Genomic DNA, 25,337 nt, shown 5'->3' on the forward strand with positions numbered 1-25,337 from the left:
GTCTACTACTCTGTTCAGGTTTGGATCTTTCTTCACAACATTTTTGAGATTCATTTTAGCGTTTTTTTTCTAACTGTTTTCTTCAAAATACAACAGGAAATGGCGGTGAACGGTACCGGTAACGGAACCGGTGACGGCGATTTCTCATTGAAAGAGACATCTCCCAATATCGGCAATGGTGGTGTTAACGGCGGCGAGAAGCTGACGTCATCGTTCGATCTTGTGGAGGCGATGCATTTCCTCTACGCTAGAATTGTCCGTGCTCGAGCCTTACCGGTCAACGACTCTTTCGTCGCAGTCAAAATCGGAAGCTACAAAGGAAGAACAAAACAGATCTTAAACTCAAACCCTAACCCTGAGTTTCACGAAACCTTCGCATTCACGAAAACTCGTCTTCAAGGGGATATCTTAGAAGTGGTCGTGCGAAACAGAGATAACCCAAACGAAGACGATATTGTCGGGAAATGTAAGTTCGATGTTGCGGAGATTCCGACACGTGTTCCTCCTGATAGTCCATTGGCTCCTCAATGGTATAGATTGGAAGATAGAAACGGTGTCAAGATCGGTGGAGAGATTATGGTATCTGTTTGGATTGGGACACAAGCTGATGAAGTTTTCTCGGAGGCTTGGCATTCGGATTCGGCGAGTGTTACCGGAGAAAACGTGGTGAACACGCGATCTAAAGTTTATCTTTCACCGAGGCTTTGGTACTTGCGAGTTAATGTAATCGAAGCTCAGGATTTGGTTCTGTTGCACCCGAACCGGATCAATCCAGAGATTCTGATTAAAGGGTTTCTTGGAAACGTTGTTGTGAGGAGTCGGATTTCGCAGACGAAGAGTGTGAGTCCTGTGTGGAACGAGGATATGATGTTTGTAGCGGTTGAGCCGTTTGATGACAGTTTGATACTTAGCGTGGAAGATAAGGTAGGGCCGAGAGAAGAGTGTTTAGGAAGGTGTGAGATAAAGTTATCTCAGGTTGAGAGAAGGGTGCTTCCTGGTCCGGTGCCGTCATTGTGGTACAACGTTGAACACATTGGTGAGACCGGAGAAGGGAGGAGATTTGCTGGGAGGATTCATTTGCGGGTTTCTTTAGACGGAGGTTATCACGTTCTTGATGAGTCGATTCAGTATAGCAGCGATTACAGAGCTTCAGCTAAGCTTCTATGGACTCCACCTATTGGTGTGTTGGAGCTAGGAGTTTTAAATGCTACGGGTTTAATGCCGATGAAGTCAAGAGGTGGCCGAGGAACTACCGATGCGTATTGTGTGGCGAAATACGGAACAAAATGGGTGAGAACGAGGACCATTGTGGACACTTTCGATCCAAAGTGGAATGAGCAGTATACTTGGGAAGTCTATGATCCTTACACGGTGATAACAATCGGTGTCTTCGATAATCTGAAATTGTTTGGTGCGGGTAACGAAAACCGTTTGATCAACGATTCAAGGATTGGGAAGATCAGGATACGTTTATCGACCCTTGTAACCTCGAAGATCTACACACATTCTTATCCTTTAATGGTTTTAAAACCAGACGGGGTTAAAAAAATGGGTGAGATTCAGCTCGCGGTTAGGTTCACCGCGACATCTATGATGGATATGCTTCAGAAGTACACAGAGCCGTTGCTTCCAGAAATGCATTACATATCTCCATTGTCTATATACCAATTAGACAGTCTTAGGCACCAAGCGACCCACATTCTCTGCATCAACTTAGGGCGCAACGAGCCAGCACTTGGAAGAGATGTTGTAGAGTATATGCTCGATGTGGGATCAAACATTTGGAGTCTACGAAGAGGAAGAGCGAATTTCGAACGTCTTGTCTCGTTTTTCGATGGCTGGATCGATGCTTGGAAATGGTTTGATGAGATTTGCAAATGGAAAAGTCCCGTGACGTCGGTTTTAGTCCATATTGTCTGCTTGTTCGTTGTTTTTCTCCCTAAGTACTGTGTTTTCTCGATGCTACTGTACTGCTTCGTGTTTGGGTTATACAGGTTCGGTTTGAGACCGAGACATCCTCCACATATGGATATAAAGCTGTCTAAAGCTGATTCAGCTTTGCCCGATGAGCTAGACGAGGAGTTTGATGTGTTTCCAAGCTCGAAATCCGGTGATGTACTGAAAAGAAGGTATGATAGGTTGCGTGGGATCGCAGGGAGGATGATGATTGTGTTGGGAGATTTGGCTACACAAGGAGAAAGAGTGAAAAGTTTGTTGAGTTGGAGAGATCCAAGAGCAACGTCTCTGTTCTTGACGTTCTGTTTTGTTAGCTGTGGAGTGATTTGTTTCGTCTCCATGAAGTTACTGCTCACATTTCTTGCGTTCTACGTCATGAGACATCCTAGGGTTAGAGTTTTCGATATACCTTCTATTCCTCAGAATTTCTTCAGGAGATTACCATCAAGAGCTGATAGCATCTTGTGAGTGTGGAATTGTCTAATCTATCTATCATTGGTTTTTAGTCTGAATCCAAATCAAAGGGTTATTATTTGTATGACTTTAAAATGAATCCCAAAAGCTATATTGTCAATCCAAGGGTTATTTCTTTGCTCAGGTTGGTTGCGTTCAGCTAATAGCATTTGTGAGTATGCAAGATATACACTTATCTGAATCCGAATTTGAATCAAAGAAATTTGTTTCTGATCAGTTACATATCTTTATATATAGTATTACATTAAACCACAAAAAAAAAGAGTCTGTATAGTAGTTTCAAGGTAAGTAAGTGAACCACGACACAAATCTTTAAGCTTCGCTTATGGAGCATTGCTGATCAATTTCAGACTTCTCTTTCTTTGCCTAGGAGCTCGAGGTTTTCAGCCATAAAGAGACCCAATCAGACTTCGAAGATCTTTCATTTTGGTTCAAGCTGCGAGAATAAATAATAATCAAACAATGAAAGAAACAGAACAAAGATCTCAAATAGTCAAATCAAACATGTCTGAAACAGAACATATCTTAACAATGGAGGATTCAATAGCAACAAAATGGGATTTTCATATCCTTATAAACCTTAGCTAATGTGGTCTTACTCGCGCATAAATCAAGTAACATGTTTAAAAAGTTAGAATTTCAAAAATAGTTTATCTGACTACCTGTTTTTCGCGCGCATTTCTGGTATTCCAAAACTCCAGAAGCGCAAAAAGTTCCCACGCATGGAGACTCTTAAGGTGGAAACGGGATCTGAGCAAAAATGCTCTGTAGTGTTCAAGTACACAGGTTCCTCCAGCATTTATCAATGGCGGCATTGATCTTCTTTGGTTTACAGATCTCTCGAACAATCATCGCCCAAGTGGAGGTCTTCGGTGCCAGATACTTACCCAGCATTACTTCCACAATCGTACACGCGCCTGATACTCTCTGACGCTTTAAGAGCCTTACAACAAGCTCTTCTAGAAAACTCCTCCCTTTGTCACAAGAATTTGACTTCTCGCTCAAAGTATTCAAAAAGGTGTTACACGTAATAACATCGGGATCACAACCTCTATCTAACATAGAGTTCAAGAGATCTACTGCTCTAGAGATATCTTTTTGCATACATAAGCCATCAAGAAGTATATTATAAGTAACAACATCAGGTTGTGACTTGGGTTCTTCTTGGCATAACATCTCATGGTAAAGTTTTAAGGCCGCATCCATCGAGCCAATACCACAAAGACCTTTTATAATTGAGCTATAAGCTACTGTATCAGGTTTGATCCCGATAGTGAGCATCTTTGACCACACCATCATAGCCTCCTTAACTCTCCCAACCCCACAAAGACCATCGATTAGAACACTATAACAAAACTTATTTCGAGAACATCCGGTTTTATCCATCTCTTTCCACACTTGAACCGCTTCTTCACAAAGACCAGTTTTGAAGAATCCTTTCATCAATGAGCTATACGTATACGCATTGGGCAAGCAGCCACTAGCAATCATTCTATTAAGGATCTCTTTAGCTTCATTTGGTTTCCCTTCGCGGCATAAACCATCTACAAGAACACTGTACACAACAATATTGGGCTTGCATCCTTTCTCTGCCATTTTCCTCCACAAGGACATAGCCTCCTCGGCCTTTCCCTCTTTGAACAACCCACTTATAAGGACCGAATAAATATGCTGATTCAAATGATACCCTCTTTCTTCCATAGAGCTCAACAACCTAACCGCATCCGTTGCTCGTCTTTGCTTAACCAACCCATTAATCAGCGTTCCATATGTGACATCATTTGGGATACATTTGCTAGACACCATCCGCTCCAAGAGACTAACAGCTTTATCTAACTTACCCTTAAGACATAGACCATGAATAAGCGTATTATAAGTAACCTCATTAGGAACACATCCCTTAAGAAACATATTATCCACAAGCTTTGTCACCCGTGTCAAATCCCCTTTCTTGCACAATCCATCAATCAACACATTATATATAACCGGACTCGGTGAACACCCCTCGCTCTGCATCTCATCCAACAGTAAAACCGCCTCATCAATCCTTTCCTCCTTACACAACCCATCCATCAATGTACAATACGTATAACCATCAGGCAAACACTTTCTCTCAGGCATTCCTCTGAAGACCTCAATAGCTCTATCCACAAATCTTAACTTACAAAGAGCCTTAATGACCAAATTAAAACTCAACCCATTAGGAGAAATGTTCATGTTCATGTTGGAATTCACAACATAATCATAAAACTCCAATCCTCGATGATAAAGACCCTCGTTTATAATCACATTCAACACAGAGTTAAACGACTTAACACTACGTTTACATCGAAACTCATCAACCATTCTATGAAACAAGTCTACAGCTTTATCAGGCAAATGTGCTTTCCCATAAGCTCTAAAGACAACAATGAAACTACGCTCTATAATCACTCTGTTCTCTAATCTAATTCGACTCAAAAGCTTCTCTACCGAATCAAAATCACCCGAATTGGCGTAACTCTCAATCATTGAAGATAAAGTAGAATCACCCAACTTGAAAGAACCCATTTTGGGAGCTGATTTAAACATCTTCTCCGAGATTGGAGCTTCCAATGGATTCTCCACCACTTCCATTGACGGGTTAGGAGAAACCGAAACAGAAGAAGAGAAGCGAAGATGGATAGAGAAGTTAACTGGGTTACTCGAAAGGATTCGACTTTCTTTGAGAAAGTAGCTGAAGAAGCTGATACGGATTGGGATTGGGCATTTGGGCATGAACTCGTAGGGTTTATGCTTAAACCCTTATTTGGGGATTTCAAAAGTTTGGTGTTTTCGCAAGAGAGAGAGAGAAAGAGATAGAGATGATGCAACTCTTACAGCTCTCTCATTTGCAGATTTGAAAGAGAGATGAAGATTGAAGAAGATATTCGATCAATTTAGAGGTTTGTTGATAAACGATGACATTTGATTTCTGCTTCTTCTCTTCTTCGCCACTAAGAGTTATCAATAAATTTCAATTTTTTTGTTTCCTCTCAATTAATTGATTAATTACTTCTTAATTACTATTAAAAAGTGAAATTTTCTAATTCATTTACCAATAATTTTTTTAATTTATAAAATTTATGTAATCAAATCCAAATGGTAAATAATCTCATATACATAATAATTTTGGGGATCTTATTATATAAAATATATGGTTTTCAAAATTGCTAACTCATAGGATTGTGCCACGTGTCAAATCAAACGATCAGATGTTTACATGTGTCATTCAAAATTTAACTTTTTTATTCTCTAAAAAAATAGAAAATCTTAAAAAGTAAACAAATTTATATATACTAATTTATATGTCTATATATTTATAAACAATTAACATTTATTCAACAAAAACAAAATTAACAAATTTGTCTTTAACTCATGTAATCATAAGTGAAAATAGAACACTTTGAGAAAAATAGCTTAGCTTATAGGATTTAACTTTTCAATTTTTTTCATTTATTAATTTTAACTCATTTAATATTAATTTGCATGATGTAAAATTAACTTACGAGATTACGTGGGTGATTGGTTCGTCTGTAACTGTAGATTTACTGCTGTAGAATTTTTGTTGTAGGTGTGATGACTGTAGTTGTAAGTTTTATTGCTGTAAAAATTAGACTGTAGGTTTTATTAATATAATTATTACTTAAAGAAATTGGGTAGAAATAAGATTTTGGTTGTATGTATTTTTAAACAAAAAAAAATTATCGGGTCGGGTTCGGGTTCGAGTTATTTATATATTGAAATATCAAATTTTGTGTGCAAATCTATTAAATTACTTGAAATTTTCAAAAATTCTCAAAACAACATGAGTAGTTTTGCTTGAATATATCTAAAAATACACAAAAATAACTAAAATATCCAAAAAAATCCTAATATTTTCTATATATAAGTATAAATATAACTAATATATACTTATATTTGAGATATGTTTGGATACTTATTCGGGTTTGGGTTTGAGTTTTTCGAGTTTTAAAGTTTAGATCCGTTCGAGTATTTGAAAATTTCGGGTACACCCGCCTAAATAGGCGGGCCTTATCTAGTTATATATAATATGTTATTTATTGTATAACTTTGGGGACTACTACTCTCACAAGAAACATTTGACTTCAAGAGAAAAATGGTCTCGCTTTCCATCAGTCGTTCTCCTTATTATACAATTGCAGTCTCGACCACAACGGGTTCTGAAGCTAGTGTAGAAGATTGCATTCTCCGCCTTCACCTTCTTCTTCGACTCCACGTTTGCTTTGGTTCTCACAACTATCTTCTTCATCTCAAATGGCTTTGCAGACTCCAGCGCATGCGCATGCTGCGTTTACACAAGACAACACCAAAAACCAAGTTTCTTTAAACAGATCATATATAGCCTAATAAACAAAATCCCCTCTTTCTTTCGGTGATCAAGTCTTTTTTCCTTACCAGTTTGGAGAACAATGCGAGTTCCGCGTATAGATGAAGCCATTCCTTCTCTTCTTCTAACTCTGAATCTTTCATCTGTACCATATCAACAACATCAAATCCTTAATATTTTAATCTTTAACACATGAAAAATCTCACCTCATAGTATTGCAGCTTGTCCCTTCCCGTTAGTGCATCTTCCGGCATCCACTCGGGCATACCACCTTTGAAGAAATCATCCACGAGATCTTTGTTCCATCCAAAATATGTGTCTTCCTCCTCTAAGAGACACAAGTTGACATAACTAATATAGCCGTATGAACTAACTAGGTATGACGGAAAACAAAGGTGCATTTACATTTACCTGGAATTTTGGGCTTTATTCTGCCTCCCGTTGTAATTGTGCTCAAGCAGTGTTTATTCTCAACGGCATACCTAACGTGCGTTTCGAACTCACAGATCGAATTGTCTACTGGATCCATTGCCTCCAAACTTATGAAATGAGAAAGAATCGAGGTTATCCATGAGTCAAAATTGTGTACAGTCAGAAATTGTAAGTTTGTGCCCTACAAGATCAAAAGAAGCAAAGACAAAAATAAGGATCTGGTGAGAGTACTCCGACAGAAACAAAGTTCACTTGAATCGTACTAGAACGAACGTGTAGGAATATATTACATTTTGCAGATTGTAGCAATGAAGTCCAACTCTACCGAAGAGGATTATATTTGGATGAGGTCCTCCATATTTTGCAATGTCAGCCCTTTGTTTAATGTAGTATTTGTTATAATCAAACTTTTCTTCTCTCTAAACAAAACACAGAATCTATAAGCTTTAAAATGCAAATATCTCTATGAGTGATGAGACCTAAAGTTCATACATCCACAATCAAATCCAATTACCCGATTAGCCCAAACATGTCGTGGGATGGAGGATGAAGATTCTTGTGGTCTCTGATCTTCCAGCTTCTCATTACTCTGCGATGGTTCCTCGACCAAGTCTCTGGCTTCTTGCTTCCACATTCCGTTACCCATTTCTTGGCAAATATATAAACCCTATATTAATAAACTTTTAAGAGACTTGGAACTTAAGATTCAAACCCTAATTTGGAATACAAATCTATGCGCGTTAAGCCAAACCACATCATTAATTAAGAACACTGTCAATACACAACATGTGAGCAGCGAAGACCACAACAGAGGGAAGTGATTGAGAACAGCAGATCTAAGCTCATATTCAACATGCATAGAAGAAGAAAACCAATTTTGCATCAAGAGATACTGAAAAATCTTTCATTCATAAGAGTTCCAAGATTCCATAAAAACAACAACTATTTGGAAGAAGATGAAATGGAGACATCTCAAGTTCTGTTCCAATGTAAAATACAGACCAACTAAGTTCGGTTTCAGAACTCACCTTCTTCACCTATGAAATTTGACGAGATCGCAAGAAGAATATACAATGGATTCAGTGTTTCGTAATCGGTGAGAAAAAGACAAATAAATAAGCTTGATGATAGCTTGTTAGACCTTAGAGAATAGAAGATTGGGTTTAAAGGCTATTCTCTCCTTTTTCTTTTTCATCGACTCAACTTTATGGACTAATATATGCAATCTCATCTCTTTGTTCTAATTTGGACAAATACTTTTAGCTTTTTAGACATTTGTTATATGTCACAATGCAATTGATAAAGATATAAATTTGTTGACAATGAATGCATAGGTTCAGAACCATAAACACCTTCAAATTATTAAAACTCAAAAATAGAAAGTAGAAACCCAAAAGGTAGTTTCATCAGCACACAAAACTCAATCCTGTTAATTTAAAAGTAACGAAATAAAGCAATTGCAAAATTATAGTAGTCATTACAACTCCACCTATATCATGATTGATGAAGCCTCCCTAAGTTACATGAATCTTTCTGGTGGTGAGATCAAAACTCTACTTGTTCGAGGCCTTGTTAGACAGCTTCTTCACCGGTTTCATGCTTCTTCTTGACGGAATCTGCCTCGACTTTGCGACAGTGAAAGTAGAAAAACTGAAGCAGAATAAGAAAATCAAGAACAGCACATCCTCCTGAATCAACTAGCCATGGTAGATTCGGTTCGATTTTCGACCATTCGACGCTGTTCACTAGTATGCTTGCAACATAAGTCACATTGCCAATGAATGCAAAGAAGAACATTAATGGATTCAATCCCTCAACATTTCCTCTCCTTACATTCATACATATTTGAGGAAGCCTTCCACCCATGTAAATCGCCGCCATTGCCCAACCCAACCACATTCCAATATTGTTGTTTTCTCCTAAGTTACCGCTAGAGACCTCCAAAAGCTTTCTTGCTCCTGCTCCTCCAACTACAAACACTCTATCTTTCCCTCTCAAATCCATACTTCTTGAACCACTCAATACGTTGAATGATCCAAGAAACAAGAACACCGAGACCACACATAGCAACGATTTGGTAGAAGGACGCTTAGCTTCTTCACGAAGCAAAGGCTCTTCTACATCAACCATCTGATGATTCCTTCGGTTTTTCATCAACCGCGGGTAAATATGCCCGTAGTATATAGATTGAACATAGAGAACAAGTGTAGCCAGAGTATACAACACTGCCGTGTAGAATTGAACTGGAAGACTAGCTGGTTCCATCAAGCAGCCAACAACATTAAAGATATCACCAAGCATCCATGTTGTTAAGAAGGTTATAGAGACTCCTTCAATGGACTTTTGATTGTAGTTAGTCATAATCTGCGGTATCTCGGCAACACTCCAACTGATAACACTGATGATACCAAGAGATAGTGACAAATCATCTCGAATCATCGTTCTTCACGTATGATACAGCCGAATAAACCTGTTAAAACCCTAAATACGAAATTACAAGTAGCTGAATAATATTGAGCAATGAACAACTCCTCTTATAAAGGTAAGAAGAGAGTTAGAAGATGAATAGGAAAAGGGTTTTGAAACTACAATGACCAGATTCTAAGAGGAATAGGAAAGGTTTTCAGAATTCAGATTGGAGAAAACGAATCCTATGAATGAATTAGGTTAAAATTTTTAGTTTCTTTCTCTATATAATTAAAATTTGATATTTATCAAAAACAAATTAAATAATTAAAAGGATATATCCAAATAATTAGAAAAAATAAGAATCTAAGTATATATCTTGTTTATACACGCAATGTTTATCTCTTCAAAGTCTAGGCTTTTGATCGAGTCTCCTACTATACTAATACCACCAACCAATTTAAAAAAAAAACAAGTAGAAATTTAACAAAAGTCTAACATCTTCCAAATTTTTTCCATTTTCTAAAATTATGTTTTGAGTTTGACGTTTCTTTGTTATTTATATAAACTATAGTATGCTATCATCTTCAATCAGAAACAGTTCCACAGAAGTTTTCTGTTTTAACTTTTCCTCTGTTTTTGATTTTTCTCTCTGAATCTCTCCTTCATTTCCCCGGGAAATAGTACCAGAAAGGTTATCATCGATCAAACTCTTCTTGGTGGATTCTTCAGAGATGGGTTTAGTCAACGGGAGAGCTTCGTTGACCTTTCTCCTCGCGGCGTTGACCATCATCGCTATGGTCGTCGAGGCTAGGTTTGTGGTGGAGAAAGAAAGCATAAGCGTGCTGAATCCAGAGGAGATGAGGTCGAAGCACGACGGCTCGATAGCCAATTTCGGTTTACCCGATTACGGTGGGTTTTTAATCGGGTCAGTGGTTTATCCGGATAGTAAAACCGATGGATGCTCTGCTTTTGGTAAAACCTTCAAGCCCAAGTTTCCTCGTCCCACTATTCTGCTTCTTGATCGTGGAGGTAAAAAAGTTAAAAACATCTTTAAAAGTTAAAACCTCTGTTTTGTCCATTTACTGTTGTTTTGTTTGAGTTCAAAGATTTAAACTTTAGTCTGCTATGTTATTAGCCAATAGGACTTTATGGGTTATGCTGCAAAAATACATTTTGAGCAGAAAGATATATTTTTTTTACAAAGAAAGATTAAAAGTTTAATCTCTCAAGTAATCTTTGCTCCATTATTGGATGTTTTTAGGTTGCTACTTTGCCTTAAAAGCGTGGCACGCGCAGCAAGCAGGCGCGGCTGCAGTTCTTGTGGCGGATAATGTAGACGAGCCATTGTTGACAATGGATTCACCAGAGGAGAGCAAAGATGCGGATGGTTTCATAGAGAAGCTAACAATCCCATCGGTGTTAATCGATAAATCATTTGGAGATGACTTAAGACAAGGGTTTCAGAAAGGGAAAAACATAGTTATAAAACTAGATTGGAGAGAGTCTGTGCCTCATCCTGATAAGAGAGTAGAATATGAGCTGTGGACTAATAGCAATGATGAGTGTGGTGCACGGTGTGATGAACAGATGGACTTTGTCAAGAACTTTAAAGGTCATGCTCAGATACTCGAAAAAGGCGGTTATACCGCGTTTACGCCGCATTATATTACTTGGTTTTGCCCTTTTCAGTTTATAAACAGTCCACATTGTAAGTCTCAGTGTATAAACCATGGGAGGTATTGTGCTCCTGACCCTGAGGATAATTTCAGAGAAGGGTATGAAGGGAAAGATGTTGTGCTTGAGAATCTGAGACAGCTTTGTGTGCATAGAGTTGCGAATGAGAGTAGCAGGCCTTGGGTTTGGTGGGATTATGTTACCGATTTTCATTCTCGATGTTCGATGAAGGAGAAGAAATACAGCATAGATTGTGCTGAGAGTGTCATCAAATCTCTGAGTAAGAATCTTTTTTCTTTTCCTTTTTAGATTTTAAAGAAAGAGAGTCTTCTTTGTTTAGGTTATGAATCTTTAAGACTTTTTTCAGATTTACCTATTGAGAAGATCAAGAAATGCATTGGTGATCCTGAGGCTGATACAGAGAACCAAGTTCTGAGAACTGAGCAAGTATCTCAGGTTAGTTTCTTAATCTATCTTTATTTAGAGTTTTGAAGAAACATTTCAGAGGTTTGGTTACTAACTGTAACTATTTCAAGATTGGCCGAGGAAACCGGGGAGATGTTACGATATTGCCAACATTAGTCATCAATAACGCTCAATATCGAGGTTTGGTACTTGATATTTTTTCAGTTTCACTCTCTCTTTATGAAGATGCTGAAGTTTCTGTTGTTATTGGTTGCAATTGTGAAGGGAGATTGGAGAGAACCGCGGTTTTAAAGGCGATATGCGCTGGTTTTAATGAAACATCGGAGCCTGCCATTTGCTTAAACACAGGTCTAGAGACAAATGAGTGCCTTGAAAACAATGGTGGTTGCTGGCAGGATACAAAAGCAAACATCACTGCTTGTCAAGTATGTCGTAAAACCGAGCTTACCACATCACATCTCACCACTATATTGAATATCAGTATCAATTTGTTTGGAATTGTTTTGAAAACTAGAGAAAATGTGAAAATCTAGAGAGATATTTTCTAGTCCTATAATACTTGAATCTTTTTTGTTTGATCAGGACACATTCAGAGGAAGACTCTGCGAGTGTCCGGTTGTAAAAGGTGTTCAATATAAAGGAGACGGGTACACTTCATGTACACGTAAGTTGTTCACACATTTCACACAACATAGCTCTCAAATGTTGAGACCGGTTTCTTGAATAGTCTCTGGTTTGTGATTGAGCTTTGCAGCTTATGGGCCTGCGAGGTGTACTATGAACAATGGAGGTTGCTGGTCTGACACAAGGAACGGCTTAACTTTCTCTGCTTGCTCAGTTTAGTGATTCTCTTGTCATAAGCCAAACCCTCCCTTACAAAGTTCTTGTTTTCAGTTCAATCATCTCTTTGTTATTTATGAAAAATTAGGACTCTGTATCTACTGGCTGCAAATGTCCTGAAGGTTTCCAAGGCGACGGTTTGACGTGTGAAGGTACATAACTCTTAACTTATCGATTAAAATCTCGAAAGAAACCACATAATCATATTACCAACAATGTAATTATGTTTTCTGATTTGGCTCTATTGCAGATATTAACGAATGTAAAGAGCGTTCGGTATGTCAATGTAGCGGTTGCAGATGCAAGAACTCATGGGGTGGATACAAATGCAGCTGTTCTGGTGACCGGCTTTACATAAACGATCAAGATACTTGTATAGGTAAAATTTTATCAATCAAGATTTAAGAGTACTCAAATTCCATAACAGTATCTAATTAATATACATTGATGATTGTTTGTTACAGAGAGATATGGATCCAAAACGGCATGGTGGCTCACATTCTTGATACTGGCTATCGTTGCAGTAGCCGGTTTAGCTGGTTATATATTCTACAAATACCGGTTCAGGGTACTACTACTCTTTCTGATTCCACAAAAGCATTTTTGTACTTAATAACGGTTTTAGGATTACCAAACTAACTTTTCTTTGGTGTTCCTATTAACAGTCTTACATGGACTCAGAGATTATGACGATCATGTCACAGTATATGCCACTTGAGAGCCAAAGAGCTCGTGAAGTTCCATCAGAAGCCGAGCCTTTTACACTCTAATAGTATATGACCAAAGTAACCAAAACTGTCATACACAAAGAAATGTTTGAGATCAATTAATGTACATATGAATTATACTGTAAAAATAAAAGAGTGAGATAGAGTTGTGTATATTTTCATGGCAAAAAAATAAATAATTTGGATGTAAAGAGACTTTTGAAGAAAATAAAACAAATATTGCTTTCATTGAGAGTTGAACTCAAGACCTCCCGCTTACTAAACGGGTGCTCTAACCAACTGAGCTATGAAAGCTTCTTGCAACATATTATTCCAAATAAATTATATCGTAAACTAAGAGTTAAAATCTTGAAAACAAAGGATAACGATCTTCGTCTCCCTCTGCTAAACCCATTTTCTTCTGTTGAGGAATGGCTTCTTCAGTCTCTCTTCAGTTCCTGACCAACACCTTTATCTCCAAACCTCAGGTTCTTAATCTTATCTCTCTGTATCACCTAATGTTTCTATGTCATGTGTGTGTGTGTGTGTCTGTCTTTGTCTGAATTTTCTGAGTACTCCTCATGTTTTTTCCGGTCGGACAAAGGGTTTCTGCAACGGAATTGTGTCAGCACCAAGACCCAGAAGCAATTTATTAAGAGACAGACAAAATGGTGTACGACCCATCAAAGTTGCGTCTATTGAGACACAACCTTTCCCTCTGTTTCAATCTCCTGCTTCCGAAGAATCTTCCTCGTCCGAGGTTAGGATTTTCAGTTTTGAGTGTTTTAGGGTTTATAGAGTTCTAAAAGGCAGTACCTTTGACAATTCTTTGCATTGCCCCTATCTGGGAGATTGATTTAGAGTACAAATGAGTTCTAAAGGTAGTACCTTTAGACAATTCTGTTCATTGCCCCCATATGTGATATTGATTTAGGGTACATATGAGTTCTTAAGGCAGTAACTTTAGACAATTCTGTGCATTGCCTCCATCTGTGAGATTGATATAGGGGACTTCTTAAGGCAGAAACTTTAGACAATCTTGTGCATTGCCCTCATCTGTGAGATTGATGTAGGGTACAAATGAGTTCTAACGGCAGTAACTTTAGACAATTCTGTGCATTTCCCTCATATGTGAGATTGATTTAGGGTTTTTGTCTTTTGTTTCTTCACTAGCTGGAGACAGCAGATCCGGATTTCTACAAAATTGGCTATGTTCGAAGTGTGAGAGCTTATGGAGTTGAGTTTAAAGAAGGTCCAGATGGTTTTGGTGTCTATGCTTCTAAGGATATCGAACCTCGCCGTCGAGCTAGAGTCAGTCTTCTTAGTTAAAAAGTTGACAACTTTTTGTTTTGTTCTTCTCTTTAGATTATTTTGTTTTCTTTTCTCTCTGCAGGTGATTATGGAGATTCCTCTTGAACTGATGATAACCATTAGACAGAAGCACCCTTGGATGTTTTTCCCTGATATTGTACCAATTGGTCATCCTATTTTCGATATCATTAACTCGACTGATCCTGAGGTAGTAACACATTTGTGCTATTTCGATATCATCAACTCGAAAGTTCTTATCTTTCTCAAAGTCCTTTCACATTTGTGCTTACAGATTGATTGGGATATCAGATTAGCGTGTCTTCTGTTATTCTCTTTTGATCGAGATGATCACTTCTGGCGGCTCTATGGCGATTTCCTGCCGGCTGCTGATGAGTGCAGCAGCTTGCTTTTAGCTACAGAGGTGGATTGAATTGATATGATTGCCATTTGAAACTGGTCACATTTACTTGTGTCTTTAAACTAATGCTTGATGATATCTAATTCTGTGTGTTTTTCTATAGGAAGACCTTGCGGAGCTTCAAGATCCTGATCTTGTTTCAACTATCAGACAACAACAGAAACGAATCCTAGATTTTTGGGAAAAGAATTGGGTAATGAGGCCTTATATATGTGTTTCCAGTATATCTTGACATTTGGTTATTGCTTTGTTTTTCATTGGCAAATTGTATTCCGTCTCAGCATTCAGGTGTTCCTCTCAAAATCAAAAGGCTTGCCGAGGATCCAGAAAGATTCATATGGGCGGTTAGTATGGCACAGACACGATGCATCAGTATGCAAACTAGGGTCGGTGCTTTGGTTCAGGAATTAAATATGATGATTCCTTATGCTGGTAAGGAAGAGCATGTTGTGTAGTTATTGATAAATTAAGATTTAGTATCAATGAACTTTTTGTTGAGGAACTAAATAAGAATCTCACGATTGATCATTCTCTGCAGACATGCTAAACCACTCATTTGAACCAAACTGTTTCCTACATTGGCGTCCTAAAGATCGCATGCTGGAGGTTATGTCAAATGCTGGTCAAGACATTAAGAAAGGCGAAGAGGTAAGAGACTCAAATGTTCCTAAGTGTCAGCCTCACTTCACTGCTTTATCTATCTTCTTATAATGCTTTTCACAGATGACGATTAATTACATGCCAGGCCAGAAAAACAACATGCTTATGGAAAGATACGGCTTCTCAACTCCTGTGGTAATGCTTTTTACGACAATCACATTCATCTTACACAAACTATGTTTCCTTTGCAAGTTTTCTCGTTTATTCAGTTTTTCTGGTCTGCTGCAGAATCCGTGGGATGCTATAAAGTTCTCTGGAGATTCTCGCATCCATTTAAATTCCTTTTTATCGGTCTTCAATATTTATGGTCTTCCTGAAGAATATTACCATGACAGTAAGTTCCTTTTCTTCTGTTTCCTCTCTATTCCTTGACAAAAGATGGAGAAATGAGCACCAATGTTACCTAAATCTGTGGCAGGCGAGTTATCGAGGGGCGATACTTTTGTTGATGGAGCAGTTATCGCTGCAGCAAGAACATTACCTACTTGGTCAGACATAGATCTTCCTCCAATACCGAGTGCGGAAAGAAAAGCAGTTAAAGAATTGCAAGATGAATGTCGAAAGATGCTTGCGGAATATCCCACAACAGCAGAGCAAGACCAGAAGTTGCTAGGTATTACACTAAAGATATATACACCAATGTGTTATTATCTATTATCGCTCATATACTAAAACTTAAGCTTTCCCTCTTGTTGTTGTGACAGATTCAATGTCAGAAGCAAGGACAACATTTGCAACAGCGGTTAAGTATAGAATGCACAGAAAGATGTTCATCGGAAAAATTATCAAGGCACTTGACATCTATCAAGAACGGTTACTCTATTGATTCAAGCAAAAAATAATTATGAGCTGAGTGAGATTCATACTTGGTGCTCACTCCCTTGAGCTACTTAGAAACTGCACCATGTAATTGAAAGGTTCCTGTTTTTTTTTTTGTTTAGTGTAAGGTTATGTATTTGTATGGAACAGTTAGACTAAGTGTGTTAGTTTGTTTTAATCGCAATCACAAACAAATCATAACCTCTTCTTTTCTTGGCTGCTTTAATGAGTTTGATTAGCCAACAAACGCTTTGGAATCATCTGTGTTTTTTTTTTCTCTTTTGATTAATTCATGTTCATGTTTTTAGTCCCTAAGCATGATTAGTGTCTCAAATGTTTTAGGGTAATTGTGTCTCTTACGCCGAACTATAATGTTGATTAGTCTCAATAATTGATTATTACTTATACTATTTATTAACCTTGTGGTTACACTAATCAATCAAATCATATTGCGTTTCTTCTACTCTTTGTCTAACATTACTATTTTCAAAAAAAGTTACGGTCCAAACCAAACAAACCTACTCTGAGTTATACAGAACCATAAGCAATCTATTTCTTACCTTTGGCTACTTATTTGATACTTTACATTGACTAACTTGATTCTTAATAATTATCTTCAATATGTTGAATATTTTATTTTTGAAGTAAGACCACTATGCGTTTCATAATTCTTGCCATGCATAATGAAATTATTCCTTTGAATTTAAGATTAATTAAAGTATAAATCAACCAAACAATAGACAAAAAAAAATAAAAAAAAATAAGCATCTTGATCTTTTTGGTGGATCGAAGATAATTCCTTTGTCTCATTCTTTTGGATTTAGAATCTCGTTCAGTAGAATATTAACATTTTTAATTATAGATTATCAATTATCGAACAAGTTGTTGTACGTAAACTTGATTCGATCTAGCGTTATTACAGTCAACCAAAATTTATATAATAATAACAATTTATGAAAATGACAATATTATTCGATGTATTATTCCTTTTTTCCTATAATTAGATAGGTGTGATTAAATTCAAGCTAGATTCCGAATCGACAACAACATATTATATCTATTATTAACCTCAATTTTTGAAGGCAAAAAACACACGAAATTATTCAAAACTCACGAGTTGATTCTTTACTTCGATGAACATATAAATTGGGAAAGTATCACCGAACTTATTTGGGTAATAAAGAAAAAGATGGATGAAAAAATTATGTTTGCAAATTTTAATAAGAATTATGTTTGACTTGGTAATAAAATATAGGGCATAATCATATGATGCCATGTTAATGTACGATCATACCACAACTGCTCTCCTTGTCGTGAAAAGGTTGAAGTGATGAGAAGCTAACACACTTTGTGACATAACCAAAGCCAAAAATATATACTTCAACCAAGTCATTTTCTCAACCACTCTTTTCTCCTTGTCCAAGGTCAAAGCCATGCATCACCATTTTATTTTCTATTATTCATTATTGTTACTTTTCCTTTATATAACTAATAAAAGGTCTATTACTAATAAACAACTAAACTTTTCTTTTCTTTTTGATAAAATTAAACAACTAAACTTGTCGAAAAGAAATAGGAGAACAAAGAACTCTAACTTCTCACGAAATTGATAAATCAAATGATTGCGTATCACAAAGACACTAAAAAGAAAAATTAAGGAATCGTGTAGAGTTGACACTCTATACATTCAGAGTAGTAATCATGTGTTTGATAGATAATAAATAGATAATGGAAGTATGAAATGAGAAAACTTGTTGGGATCATTTATCATTTGTGGAATCCTCTAAATCTTTTCTAACTTAACTCCAAGTCGTTAGAGTCCAAGAGATATGAATCGATCGGAACTTCAATACAGAATTTAATTAGAATATAGTGGAACAACATCCACGAATCTAAATGTCATAAGTTGTTAATTGATCAAACGAAATAGAATGTACTTATTATAAGCTTATAATTTTACAAGTTTGATGTGAATGTAAAGTGTACTACTCCACTATTTATTTATATATTCTGTGGTTTCTAAAGAAGACCAAATGTTTTTTTTTTTTTCTTTCCTAAGAAGACCAAATGTTATGTCAAAGTTTAGGCACTGTTTTAATTATATAACATGTCTCCACGGACGAATAAATGTACACACGAACATCATAGTACGACCGTTGACCTTTGCCCCTCCATTGATTGATAAAAGGCTAAAAGCCGAAACATTTTCATTCTACGAGCCTTCCCATTCCATTTCCCCACATCTCTCCTCTGACCTCTCTTTGACCCCTCTCTCCTCTCTCTCTAGATCTCTCAATAAAACAGTGAAATAGCAAAAAAGAAACACAAAAAAGAGAGAGAGAAAGAAACTTTGTTCTCTCTGCATTTACTCTTCTCCAACTCAGAGATAGAGTCCCTATGCACCGTTTCTAATGACCAATCATCTTTCTCCCTCTTCATCATTCTCTACAACAAGAATCACACAAATGCCATAAAACCTCCATTCTTCTTCCTCAGTAAACCAAACCATAAGACGACGAAGAAGAAAACATGCAACCACTAGTTCTTCTCCTCCTCTTCATCCTCTGTTTTTCCGGTTTAGGTCAACCGGGTATCATCAACAACGATCTTCAGACTCTTCTCGAGGTGAAGAAATCTTTGGTCACGAATCCACAAGAAGACGATCCTCTCCGACAATGGAACTCTGATAACATCAACTACTGTTCTTGGACCGGAGTCACATGCGACAATACCGGTTTATTTCGTGTAATTGCTCTAAACCTTACCGGTTTAGGATTAACCGGTTCAATTTCACCTTGGTTTGGCCGGTTTGACAACCTAATCCACCTTGATCTATCTTCCAACAATCTAGTTGGTCCCATCCCAACTGCTCTCTCCAACCTTACTTCCTTGGAGTCTCTGTTTCTCTTTTCTAACCAACTCACCGGCGAGATTCCGAGCCAGCTCGGCTCCCTCGTTAATATCCGGTCGCTAAGGATCGGAGACAATGAGCTTGTTGGAGATATCCCGGAGACGTTAGGGAACTTGGTGAATCTCCAGATGCTTGCTCTGGCTTCTTGTAGACTCACCGGTCCTATACCGAGTCAGCTCGGTCGTCTCGTCCGAGTTCAGTCGTTGATATTGCAAGATAACTATCTCGAAGGACCGATTCCGGCTGAGTTAGGAAACTGCTCTGATCTCACTGTGTTCACTGCGGCGGAGAACATGCTCAACGGGACGATACCGGCGGAGCTTGGACGCCTTGAAAACCTCGAAATACTCAACCTGGCGAACAACAGTCTCACCGGAGAGATACCGAGTCAATTAGGTGAAATGAGCCAACTCCAGTATCTTAGCTTGATGGCAAATCAACTTCAAGGTCTTATCCCCAAGAGTTTGGCTGATCTGGGAAATCTTCAAACTCTTGATTTATCGGCGAATAATCTTACCGGAGAGATACCTGAAGAATTCTGGAACATGAGTCAGCTTCTTGATTTGGTTCTAGCAAACAATCATCTCTCTGGTTCATTACCAAAGAGCATTTGTTCTAACAACACAAACTTGGAGCAACTGGTTTTGTCTGGAACTCAGCTTTCTGGTGAAATCCCTGTGGAATTAAGCAAATGTCAATCGCTTAAGCAGCTTGATTTGTCGAACAATTCTCTCGCTGGCTCGATCCCTGAAGCATTGTTTGAGCTAGTCGAACTCACAGATCTTTATCTCCACAATAATACCTTGGAGGGTACGTTATCTCCTTCGATATCAAACCTCACTAATCTACAGTGGCTTGTGTTGTATCACAATAACTTGGAAGGCAAGTTACCGAAGGAGATCAGCGCACTCAGAAAATTAGAGGTTCTGTTTCTGTATGAGAATCGTTTCTCAGGGGAAATCCCACAGGAGATTGGAAACTGCACAAGCTTGAAGATGATTGATATGTTCGGGAATCATTTCGAAGGAGAGATACCTCCTTCAATAGGAAGATTAAAAGAGCTTAACTTGCTTCACTTGAGACAGAACGAGCTTGTGGGTGGACTTCCCGCCAGTTTAGGTAACTGTCATCAACTGAACATCTTGGATTTGGCGGATAATCAGCTCTCGGGATCAATTCCTTCATCCTTCGGGTTCTTAAAGGGCTTGGAACAGTTGATGCTTTACAACAATTCTCTTCAAGGAAATCTTCCTGATTCACTTATCAGTCTGAGGAACCTCACCAGAATCAATCTCTCTCACAACAGGCTCAATGGTACGATTCATCCATTATGTGGTTCGAGCTCATATCTCTCATTCGATGTCACCAACAACGGGTTTGAAGATGAAATCCCCCTGGAGCTAGGAAACTCTCAAAATCTTGATCGTCTCAGGTTAGGCAAGAATCAATTGACAGGAAAAATCCCTTGGACGTTGGGGAAAATCCGCGAGCTGTCCTTGTTAGATATGTCAAGCAACGCTCTCACAGGAACCATTCCGCTACAGCTCGTCTTGTGCAAGAAACTGACACACATCGATCTCAATAACAATTTTCTATCAGGTCCTATACCTCCATGGCTTGGAAAACTTTCACAGTTAGGAGAGCTCAAGCTTTCTTCGAATCAGTTTGTTGAGTCTTTACCTACTGAACTGTTCAACTGTACAAAGCTGCTTGTGTTGTCTCTTGATGGAAATTCGCTTAATGGGTCGATTCCACAAGAGATTGGTAACTTGGGAGCTCTCAATGTCCTTAACCTTGATAAGAACCAGTTTTCAGGTTCACTTCCTCAAGCTATGGGAAAGCTCAGCAAGCTGTATGAGCTTCGGTTATCAAGAAACAGCTTAACAGGAGAAATCCCAGTTGAGATTGGACAGCTTCAGGATCTTCAAAGTGCTTTAGACCTCAGCTACAATAACTTCACTGGAGATATACCTTCGACAATTGGGACATTATCAAAGCTGGAAACACTTGATCTTTCTCACAATCAGCTTACAGGGGAAGTTCCTGGCTCGGTTGGGGATATGAAGAGTTTGGGATATCTCAATGTTTCTTTCAATAACCTCGGAGGGAAGCTCAAGAAACAGTTCTCAAGATGGCCAGCTGATTCCTTTTTAGGCAACACAGGTCTTTGTGGAAGCCCACTAAGTCGCTGCAACAGAGTTAGAAGTAATAACAAGCAACAAGGTCTTAGTGCCAGATCAGTTGTGATAATATCAGCAATCTCAGCATTGACGGCGATTGGCTTGATGATACTTGTAATCGCTCTCTTCTTCAAACAAAGGCATGATTTCTTCAAGAAAGTGGGTCATGGAAGCACTGCGTACACATCGTCAAGCTCTTCTTCACAAGCTACACACAAGCCTCTCTTTCGAAACGGAGCTTCAAAGTCCGATATCAGGTGGGAGGACATCATGGAAGCTACACATAATCTAAGCGAGGAGTTCATGATTGGATCAGGAGGCTCTGGGAAGGTTTACAAGGCGGAGCTTGAAAATGGTGAGACTGTTGCAGTGAAAAAGATTCTCTGGAAGGATGATCTCATGTCAAACAAGAGCTTCAGCAGAGAAGTTAAGACGCTTGGAAGAATCAGGCATAGGCATCTGGTTAAGCTAATGGGTTACTGCAGCAGCAAGTCAGAAGGATTGAATCTGTTGATATATGAGTACATGAAGAACGGAAGCATCTGGGATTGGCTTCATGAGGACAAACCCGTGCTCGAAAAAAAGAAGAAGCTTTTAGACTGGGAAGCAAGATTGAGAATAGCAGTAGGATTGGCTCAAGGAGTAGAGTACCTTCATCATGACTGTGTTCCTCCTATCGTTCACCGTGATATCAAATCCAGTAATGTGCTCCTCGATTCAAACATGGAAGCGCATTTAGGAGATTTCGGTCTTGCCAAGGTCTTAACTGAGAACTGTGATACCAACACAGATTCAAATACCTGGTTTGCATGCTCTTATGGCTACATTGCTCCAGGTACTCATCTTCTCTTTCTTAGCTTTCTTGCATATTCACTGTTTTAATATCTAAAGATTTGAAATTGTGTGTCTAGAGTATGCTTACTCGTTGAAGGCGACTGAGAAGAGCGACGTTTACAGTATGGGGATCGTGTTGATGGAGATTGTGACTGGGAAAATGCCAACCGACTCAGTGTTTGGTGCAGAGATGGACATGGTGAGATGGGTTGAAACACATCTTGAAGTAGCGGGTTCTGCGAGAGATAAACTCATAGATCCAAAGCTTAAGCCACTTCTGCCATTTGAGGAAGACGCAGCTTGTCAGGTGCTTGAGATTGCACTTCAGTGCACAAAAACTTCTCCCCAAGAGAGACCATCTTCTAGGCAAGCTTGTGATAGTCTTCTCCATGTCTACAACAACAGAACGGCCGGTTATAAGAAGCTGTAAAAAAACTGACACCTGCAAATGTCTTTGGAGACATGAAAACTGCCAACTTTAAATTTTTTCTTCTGAAATTCTGTTTCTGCTTTGTATAGATGACATGGTTTCTTTCAGTACAAAGATTGTTTCGAACTTGATCCATCTGCTACAAAAACACTTATTGTCTTTTGCATGTACTTGTAATACAACTTAAACCAAATTTTAAACAGAATGATTCTGATTCTGATTCTGAAACTCTATTCTCATAACAGAAGGTAGATTGCAAGGTTTATCATTTCGCCATTATTAACCAGATACAAACAGATTCAGATTGTGAAAACACAAATCTTTAGGTTCATATTCGAAAACAGTGAATGAAAAGAACTCCAGAGCTGAAGTCAAAGAGAAGGAGAAGAAACGCTTATACAGGAAAGATCAGACAAAACAAGCACTTGAGATGAGTTCAGGGGAAGATATTTCTTTTCTGAAGACTTCAAAGATCACGCAAAATTAATCCCGATCTTCATCTGCATTACAAAAACAGAAGGAAAAGTTTGAATATTCCAAGTTATTCAATCCAACAAAACAAGAAATGTAATACACCAAATTCTGCCAGTCCCTCGCAAATATGCAATAGCCAATGGTGATAAACAAACAGAGATTCTTGAACTTATCATAAGTCACAAGATTTATCAAAGAAGAGTTTGCGAAAGCTTAGCAACTTACTACCTAAAACGAGACACGTTTACATATGTGGTTCCCTTCAAATTCGCATCTAGTTTATATGTACTGGCACCTTGCAACCTATCTAACTCTAGAACCAAAGAACTAGTCGAAAGTATCTATCTTTCCAGACTCATTGAGATCATGTTCAAAGGAATAATTGTATTGCTCAAACTGTCTTAACTTTTATAAGAGTGCCTGACTAAACAGATTTGCAACAAGCTAAGCCTGCATAGAGATTCGCTCAATTGAAAAACTTCCAAATGATTAAACCTTGAGCGAAGTTTCATTGCGGAGAATTCAATTACCATTGCAACCATTTCATACACCAAAAACGTCACCAATTTTTCTAAAAAAAAGCAAAATTTGAGAAGCTGATAAACCAAAAACAAGAAGAGGATAATATATACCAAAGTAACGGCGCTCATTAGCAGCTCTAGCCTTAGCGAGCATCACATCAAGATCTTCCTTAAGCTTCACATCCCATTTCACGAGCTGGTTCGCAAACACAGCACCAAGTCCCATACCCACCACATGCTCCCACGGATCTAACATATATTAATATCCAATCAGAACACAATGAATCGGAATCGCATTTTCTCAACAATCGAAATCAGAAAACAAAAATTAGGGTTGTTGTAGCATTTTTCGATTGGTGGACGACTTACGACGCATATAAGGGAGCTTGCGGAGGGCGTTGGAGTACATCTGGGTACCGAGACCCAGCAAAGCTCCGACCATTGTCGCACTTATAGGCATCGTTTCGTCTTCGGATCTTCTGAAATTTGTTGTTGTTGCAACGATGAGTCTCCGATCTCCGGTTAAGTGACTACTCGGACTTAGCTTCACAATGTTTTCCCCACATACATTGCCATTTCAGTGTATCGCCCTCATATGGGCTTGGGCTTGGGCCTAGACCTTGGGTTACATAAATGATATGGAACGCTATCTGCTATGTTTAGTTGTTTTGGAAAATGTTAGTAAGTTTAGACAGTAAAAAAAGAAGCACTACTTTTTTTTTTTTTTTTTTAACATTAACAGAAAGTTAAAAACTACCAAATGCTAAAATTTAGGTGAATTATCTTCTATACTTAAGCAAGATACACATATCTTTTGGATAGAATTAAATTAGTTAAGTTCGTTTTAAATTGGAACAAAGTTTGACTCCGGTGTAATTTACGCCAAAACTCTCTATCTGTTTTTTTTTAACCTTTCCCGTCAGATTAGTCAAAGAATCTAAATTTATTTTGATTCTGATAGGCTATAAAAATAGCTACCATATTATATTTTAACTAATTACATGAGTCAAAGACTGTAAATTTATTACTTTAAGTTACCATATATAGTACAATGAATCAATGGAACTTCATTTGGTATTTTTATAGTAATTTTTCTAGAAATAGCATTATATGCATGGTTAATCTTATGTAGATTTCATTTCATAATCATGGGATATGCACAGATTCTGTTACATATAATTAATGAATTTGTTGTAAAAAGTTAGATAACTCAAAATCTTTGACATAACACTAAAATCCCAAAGGATTGAATACAAACCAATGAAGCATATCCAATGGTTTTAATTAATTTTAAAAAAATCCATTCGAGTCAAAGAAAAGAACAATGTAAAAGTGCTTCTAATGTTATCACTTATCAGTAAATGTGAAAAAAAAATAGAGAGTGTATTCATGTATCAATTTAATAAGTCAACTTTAATTTAGAGAATGCCATAATTATGCTCTCCCTCTTTGTTTGACACTGTCTCTCTTCTCCCCTATGAACCTTTTTTCA

General features: G+C 37.9%; 8 protein-coding genes and 1 non-coding gene across 15 annotated transcripts; 4 read left to right on the forward strand and 5 right to left on the reverse strand.

The window, feature by feature from the left end:
• Positions 1-99: 99 nt before the first annotated feature.
• On the forward strand, positions 100-2,424 carry AT4G20080 (Calcium-dependent lipid-binding (CaLB domain) plant phosphoribosyltransferase family protein; the record flags this gene model as incomplete). Its single annotated transcript, NM_118127.1, has 1 exon — positions 100-2,424. One exon carries the CDS (start codon positions 100-102, stop codon positions 2,422-2,424), a length of 2,325 nt encoding a protein of 774 aa, NP_193741.1.
• A 121-nt stretch (positions 2,425-2,545) lies between these two features.
• Positions 2,546-5,456, reverse strand: EMB1025 (Pentatricopeptide repeat (PPR) superfamily protein; the record flags this gene model as incomplete). Of its 2 annotated transcripts, NM_001341399.1 has the most annotated exons (2): positions 2,546-2,866; positions 3,093-5,456. In NM_001341399.1, one exon carries the CDS (start codon positions 5,185-5,187, stop codon positions 3,205-3,207), a length of 1,983 nt encoding a protein of 660 aa, NP_001320003.1. In that variant the 3' UTR covers positions 2,546-2,866; positions 3,093-3,204. The 2 variants fall into 2 exon arrangements, with proteins under 2 accessions (NP_001320003.1, NP_193742.1); NM_118128.2 differs by lacking the exon at positions 2,546-2,866 and having other exon boundaries at positions 3,192-5,187.
• A 991-nt stretch (positions 5,457-6,447) lies between these two features.
• Positions 6,448-8,420, reverse strand: AT4G20095 (hypothetical protein (DUF626)). Of its 3 annotated transcripts, NM_001125547.1 has the most exons (7): positions 8,260-8,420; positions 7,746-7,898; positions 7,522-7,650; positions 7,211-7,412; positions 7,006-7,127; positions 6,868-6,942; positions 6,448-6,757 (listed from the first exon to the last, which is right to left on the reverse strand). In NM_001125547.1, the coding sequence occupies exons 2-7, from the start codon at positions 7,875-7,877 to the stop codon at positions 6,539-6,541; spliced, it is 879 nt and encodes a 292-aa protein (NP_001119019.1). In that variant the 5' UTR covers positions 7,878-7,898; positions 8,260-8,420; the 3' UTR covers positions 6,448-6,538. The 3 variants fall into 3 exon arrangements, with proteins under 3 accessions (NP_001119019.1, NP_001119018.1, NP_680726.2); NM_001125546.1 differs by lacking the exon at positions 7,522-7,650; NM_148360.3 differs by having other exon boundaries at positions 6,868-7,127.
• Positions 8,421-8,803: 383 nt separating this feature from the next.
• Positions 8,804-9,670, reverse strand: AT4G20100 (PQ-loop repeat family protein / transmembrane family protein; the record flags this gene model as incomplete). The annotated part of the gene is made up of 1 exon (NM_118129.1): positions 8,804-9,670. The coding sequence occupies one exon, from the start codon at positions 9,668-9,670 to the stop codon at positions 8,804-8,806; it is 867 nt and encodes a 288-aa protein (NP_193743.1).
• A 367-nt stretch (positions 9,671-10,037) lies between these two features.
• VSR7 (VACUOLAR SORTING RECEPTOR 7) lies at positions 10,038-13,535 on the forward strand. 2 transcript variants are annotated; one of them, NM_001203848.1, is made up of 11 exons: positions 10,038-10,669; positions 10,902-11,576; positions 11,655-11,770; positions 11,851-11,920; positions 12,005-12,165; positions 12,323-12,404; positions 12,495-12,577; positions 12,669-12,732; positions 12,831-12,959; positions 13,045-13,148; positions 13,246-13,534. In NM_001203848.1, exons 1-11 carry the CDS (start codon positions 10,372-10,374, stop codon positions 13,348-13,350), a joined length of 1,887 nt encoding a protein of 628 aa, NP_001190777.1. In that variant the 5' UTR covers positions 10,038-10,371; the 3' UTR covers positions 13,351-13,534. The 2 variants fall into 2 exon arrangements, with proteins under 2 accessions (NP_001190777.1, NP_193744.1); NM_118130.4 differs by having other exon boundaries at positions 10,057-10,669; positions 10,902-11,594; positions 11,682-11,770; positions 13,246-13,535.
• On the reverse strand, positions 13,529-13,602 carry AT4G20115. The gene has a single exon. It is a non-coding gene; the product is annotated as a tRNA-Thr (tRNA).
• A 19-nt stretch (positions 13,603-13,621) lies between these two features.
• PTAC14 (plastid transcriptionally active 14) lies at positions 13,622-16,857 on the forward strand. Of its 3 annotated transcripts, NM_118132.5 has the most exons (12): positions 13,622-13,775; positions 13,892-14,047; positions 14,461-14,598; positions 14,681-14,806; positions 14,891-15,019; positions 15,120-15,209; positions 15,298-15,448; positions 15,555-15,664; positions 15,740-15,811; positions 15,905-16,010; positions 16,095-16,289; positions 16,381-16,857. In NM_118132.5, the coding sequence occupies exons 1-12, from the start codon at positions 13,719-13,721 to the stop codon at positions 16,500-16,502; spliced, it is 1,452 nt and encodes a 483-aa protein (NP_193746.3). In that variant the 5' UTR covers positions 13,622-13,718; the 3' UTR covers positions 16,503-16,857. The 3 variants fall into 3 exon arrangements, with proteins under 3 accessions (NP_193746.3, NP_001327970.1, NP_001327969.1); NM_001341400.1 differs by lacking the exon at positions 13,622-13,775 and having other exon boundaries at positions 13,831-14,047; positions 16,381-16,751; NM_001341401.1 differs by lacking the exons at positions 13,622-13,775; positions 13,892-14,047; positions 14,461-14,598 and having other exon boundaries at positions 14,646-14,806; positions 16,381-16,751.
• A 1,868-nt stretch (positions 16,858-18,725) lies between these two features.
• Positions 18,726-23,075, forward strand: GSO1 (Leucine-rich repeat transmembrane protein kinase). The gene is made up of 2 exons (NM_118133.3): positions 18,726-22,421; positions 22,498-23,075. The coding sequence occupies exons 1-2, from the start codon at positions 19,025-19,027 to the stop codon at positions 22,848-22,850; spliced, it is 3,750 nt and encodes a 1,249-aa protein (NP_193747.2). The 5' UTR covers positions 18,726-19,024; the 3' UTR covers positions 22,851-23,075.
• AT4G20150 (excitatory amino acid transporter) lies at positions 22,739-24,419 on the reverse strand. The gene is made up of 3 exons (NM_118134.4): positions 24,215-24,419; positions 23,957-24,094; positions 22,739-23,350 (listed from the first exon to the last, which is right to left on the reverse strand). The coding sequence occupies exons 1-3, from the start codon at positions 24,303-24,305 to the stop codon at positions 23,334-23,336; spliced, it is 246 nt and encodes an 81-aa protein (NP_567596.1). The 5' UTR covers positions 24,306-24,419; the 3' UTR covers positions 22,739-23,333.
• Between the last annotated feature and the right edge of the window lie 918 nt (positions 24,420-25,337).

This window comes from Arabidopsis thaliana, chromosome 4, assembly GCF_000001735.4.
Source record: "Arabidopsis thaliana chromosome 4, partial sequence".
Classification (NCBI taxonomy): Eukaryota; Viridiplantae; Streptophyta; class Magnoliopsida; order Brassicales; family Brassicaceae; genus Arabidopsis; species Arabidopsis thaliana.

What these genes read in the sequence shown, in the direction of transcription:
- GSO1 (NM_118133.3), top strand. Translation starts at nt 19,025, where the DNA reads ATGCAACCACTAGTTCTTCTCCTCCTCTTCATCCTCTGTTTTTCCGGT. An exon ending in TTATGGCTACATTGCTCCAG is followed by an intron (nt 22,422 to 22,497) that starts GTACTCATCTTC and finishes TTGTGTGTCTAG; the next exon opens with AGTATGCTTACTCGTTGAAG.
- VSR7 (NM_001203848.1), top strand. Translation starts at nt 10,372, where the DNA reads ATGGGTTTAGTCAACGGGAGAGCTTCGTTGACCTTTCTCCTCGCGGCG. An exon ending in CAAACATCACTGCTTGTCAA is followed by an intron (nt 12,166 to 12,322) that starts GTATGTCGTAAA and finishes TTGTTTGATCAG; the next exon opens with GACACATTCAGAGGAAGACT. An exon ending in TAACTTTCTCTGCTTGCTCA is followed by an intron (nt 12,578 to 12,668) that starts GTTTAGTGATTC and finishes ATGAAAAATTAG; the next exon opens with GACTCTGTATCTACTGGCTG.
- AT4G20150 (NM_118134.4), bottom strand. Translation starts at nt 24,305, where the DNA reads ATGCCTATAAGTGCGACAATGGTCGGAGCTTTGCTGGGTCTCGGTACC. An exon ending in CAAGCTCCCTTATATGCGTC is followed by an intron (nt 24,095 to 24,214) that starts GTAAGTCGTCCA and finishes AATATATGTTAG; the next exon opens with ATCCGTGGGAGCATGTGGTG.
- AT4G20095 (NM_001125547.1), bottom strand. Translation starts at nt 7,877, where the DNA reads ATGGGTAACGGAATGTGGAAGCAAGAAGCCAGAGACTTGGTCGAGGAA. An exon ending in ACAAGCTGCAATACTATGAG is followed by an intron (nt 6,943 to 7,005) that starts GTGAGATTTTTC and finishes GATATGGTACAG; the next exon opens with ATGAAAGATTCAGAGTTAGA. An exon ending in TCGCATTGTTCTCCAAACTG is followed by an intron (nt 6,758 to 6,867) that starts GTAAGGAAAAAA and finishes GTGTAAACGCAG; the next exon opens with CATGCGCATGCGCTGGAGTC.
- PTAC14 (NM_118132.5), top strand. Translation starts at nt 13,719, where the DNA reads ATGGCTTCTTCAGTCTCTCTTCAGTTCCTGACCAACACCTTTATCTCC. An exon ending in AAGAATCTTCCTCGTCCGAG is followed by an intron (nt 14,048 to 14,460) that starts GTTAGGATTTTC and finishes TTTCTTCACTAG; the next exon opens with CTGGAGACAGCAGATCCGGA. An exon ending in ATTTTTGGGAAAAGAATTGG is followed by an intron (nt 15,210 to 15,297) that starts GTAATGAGGCCT and finishes ATTCCGTCTCAG; the next exon opens with CATTCAGGTGTTCCTCTCAA.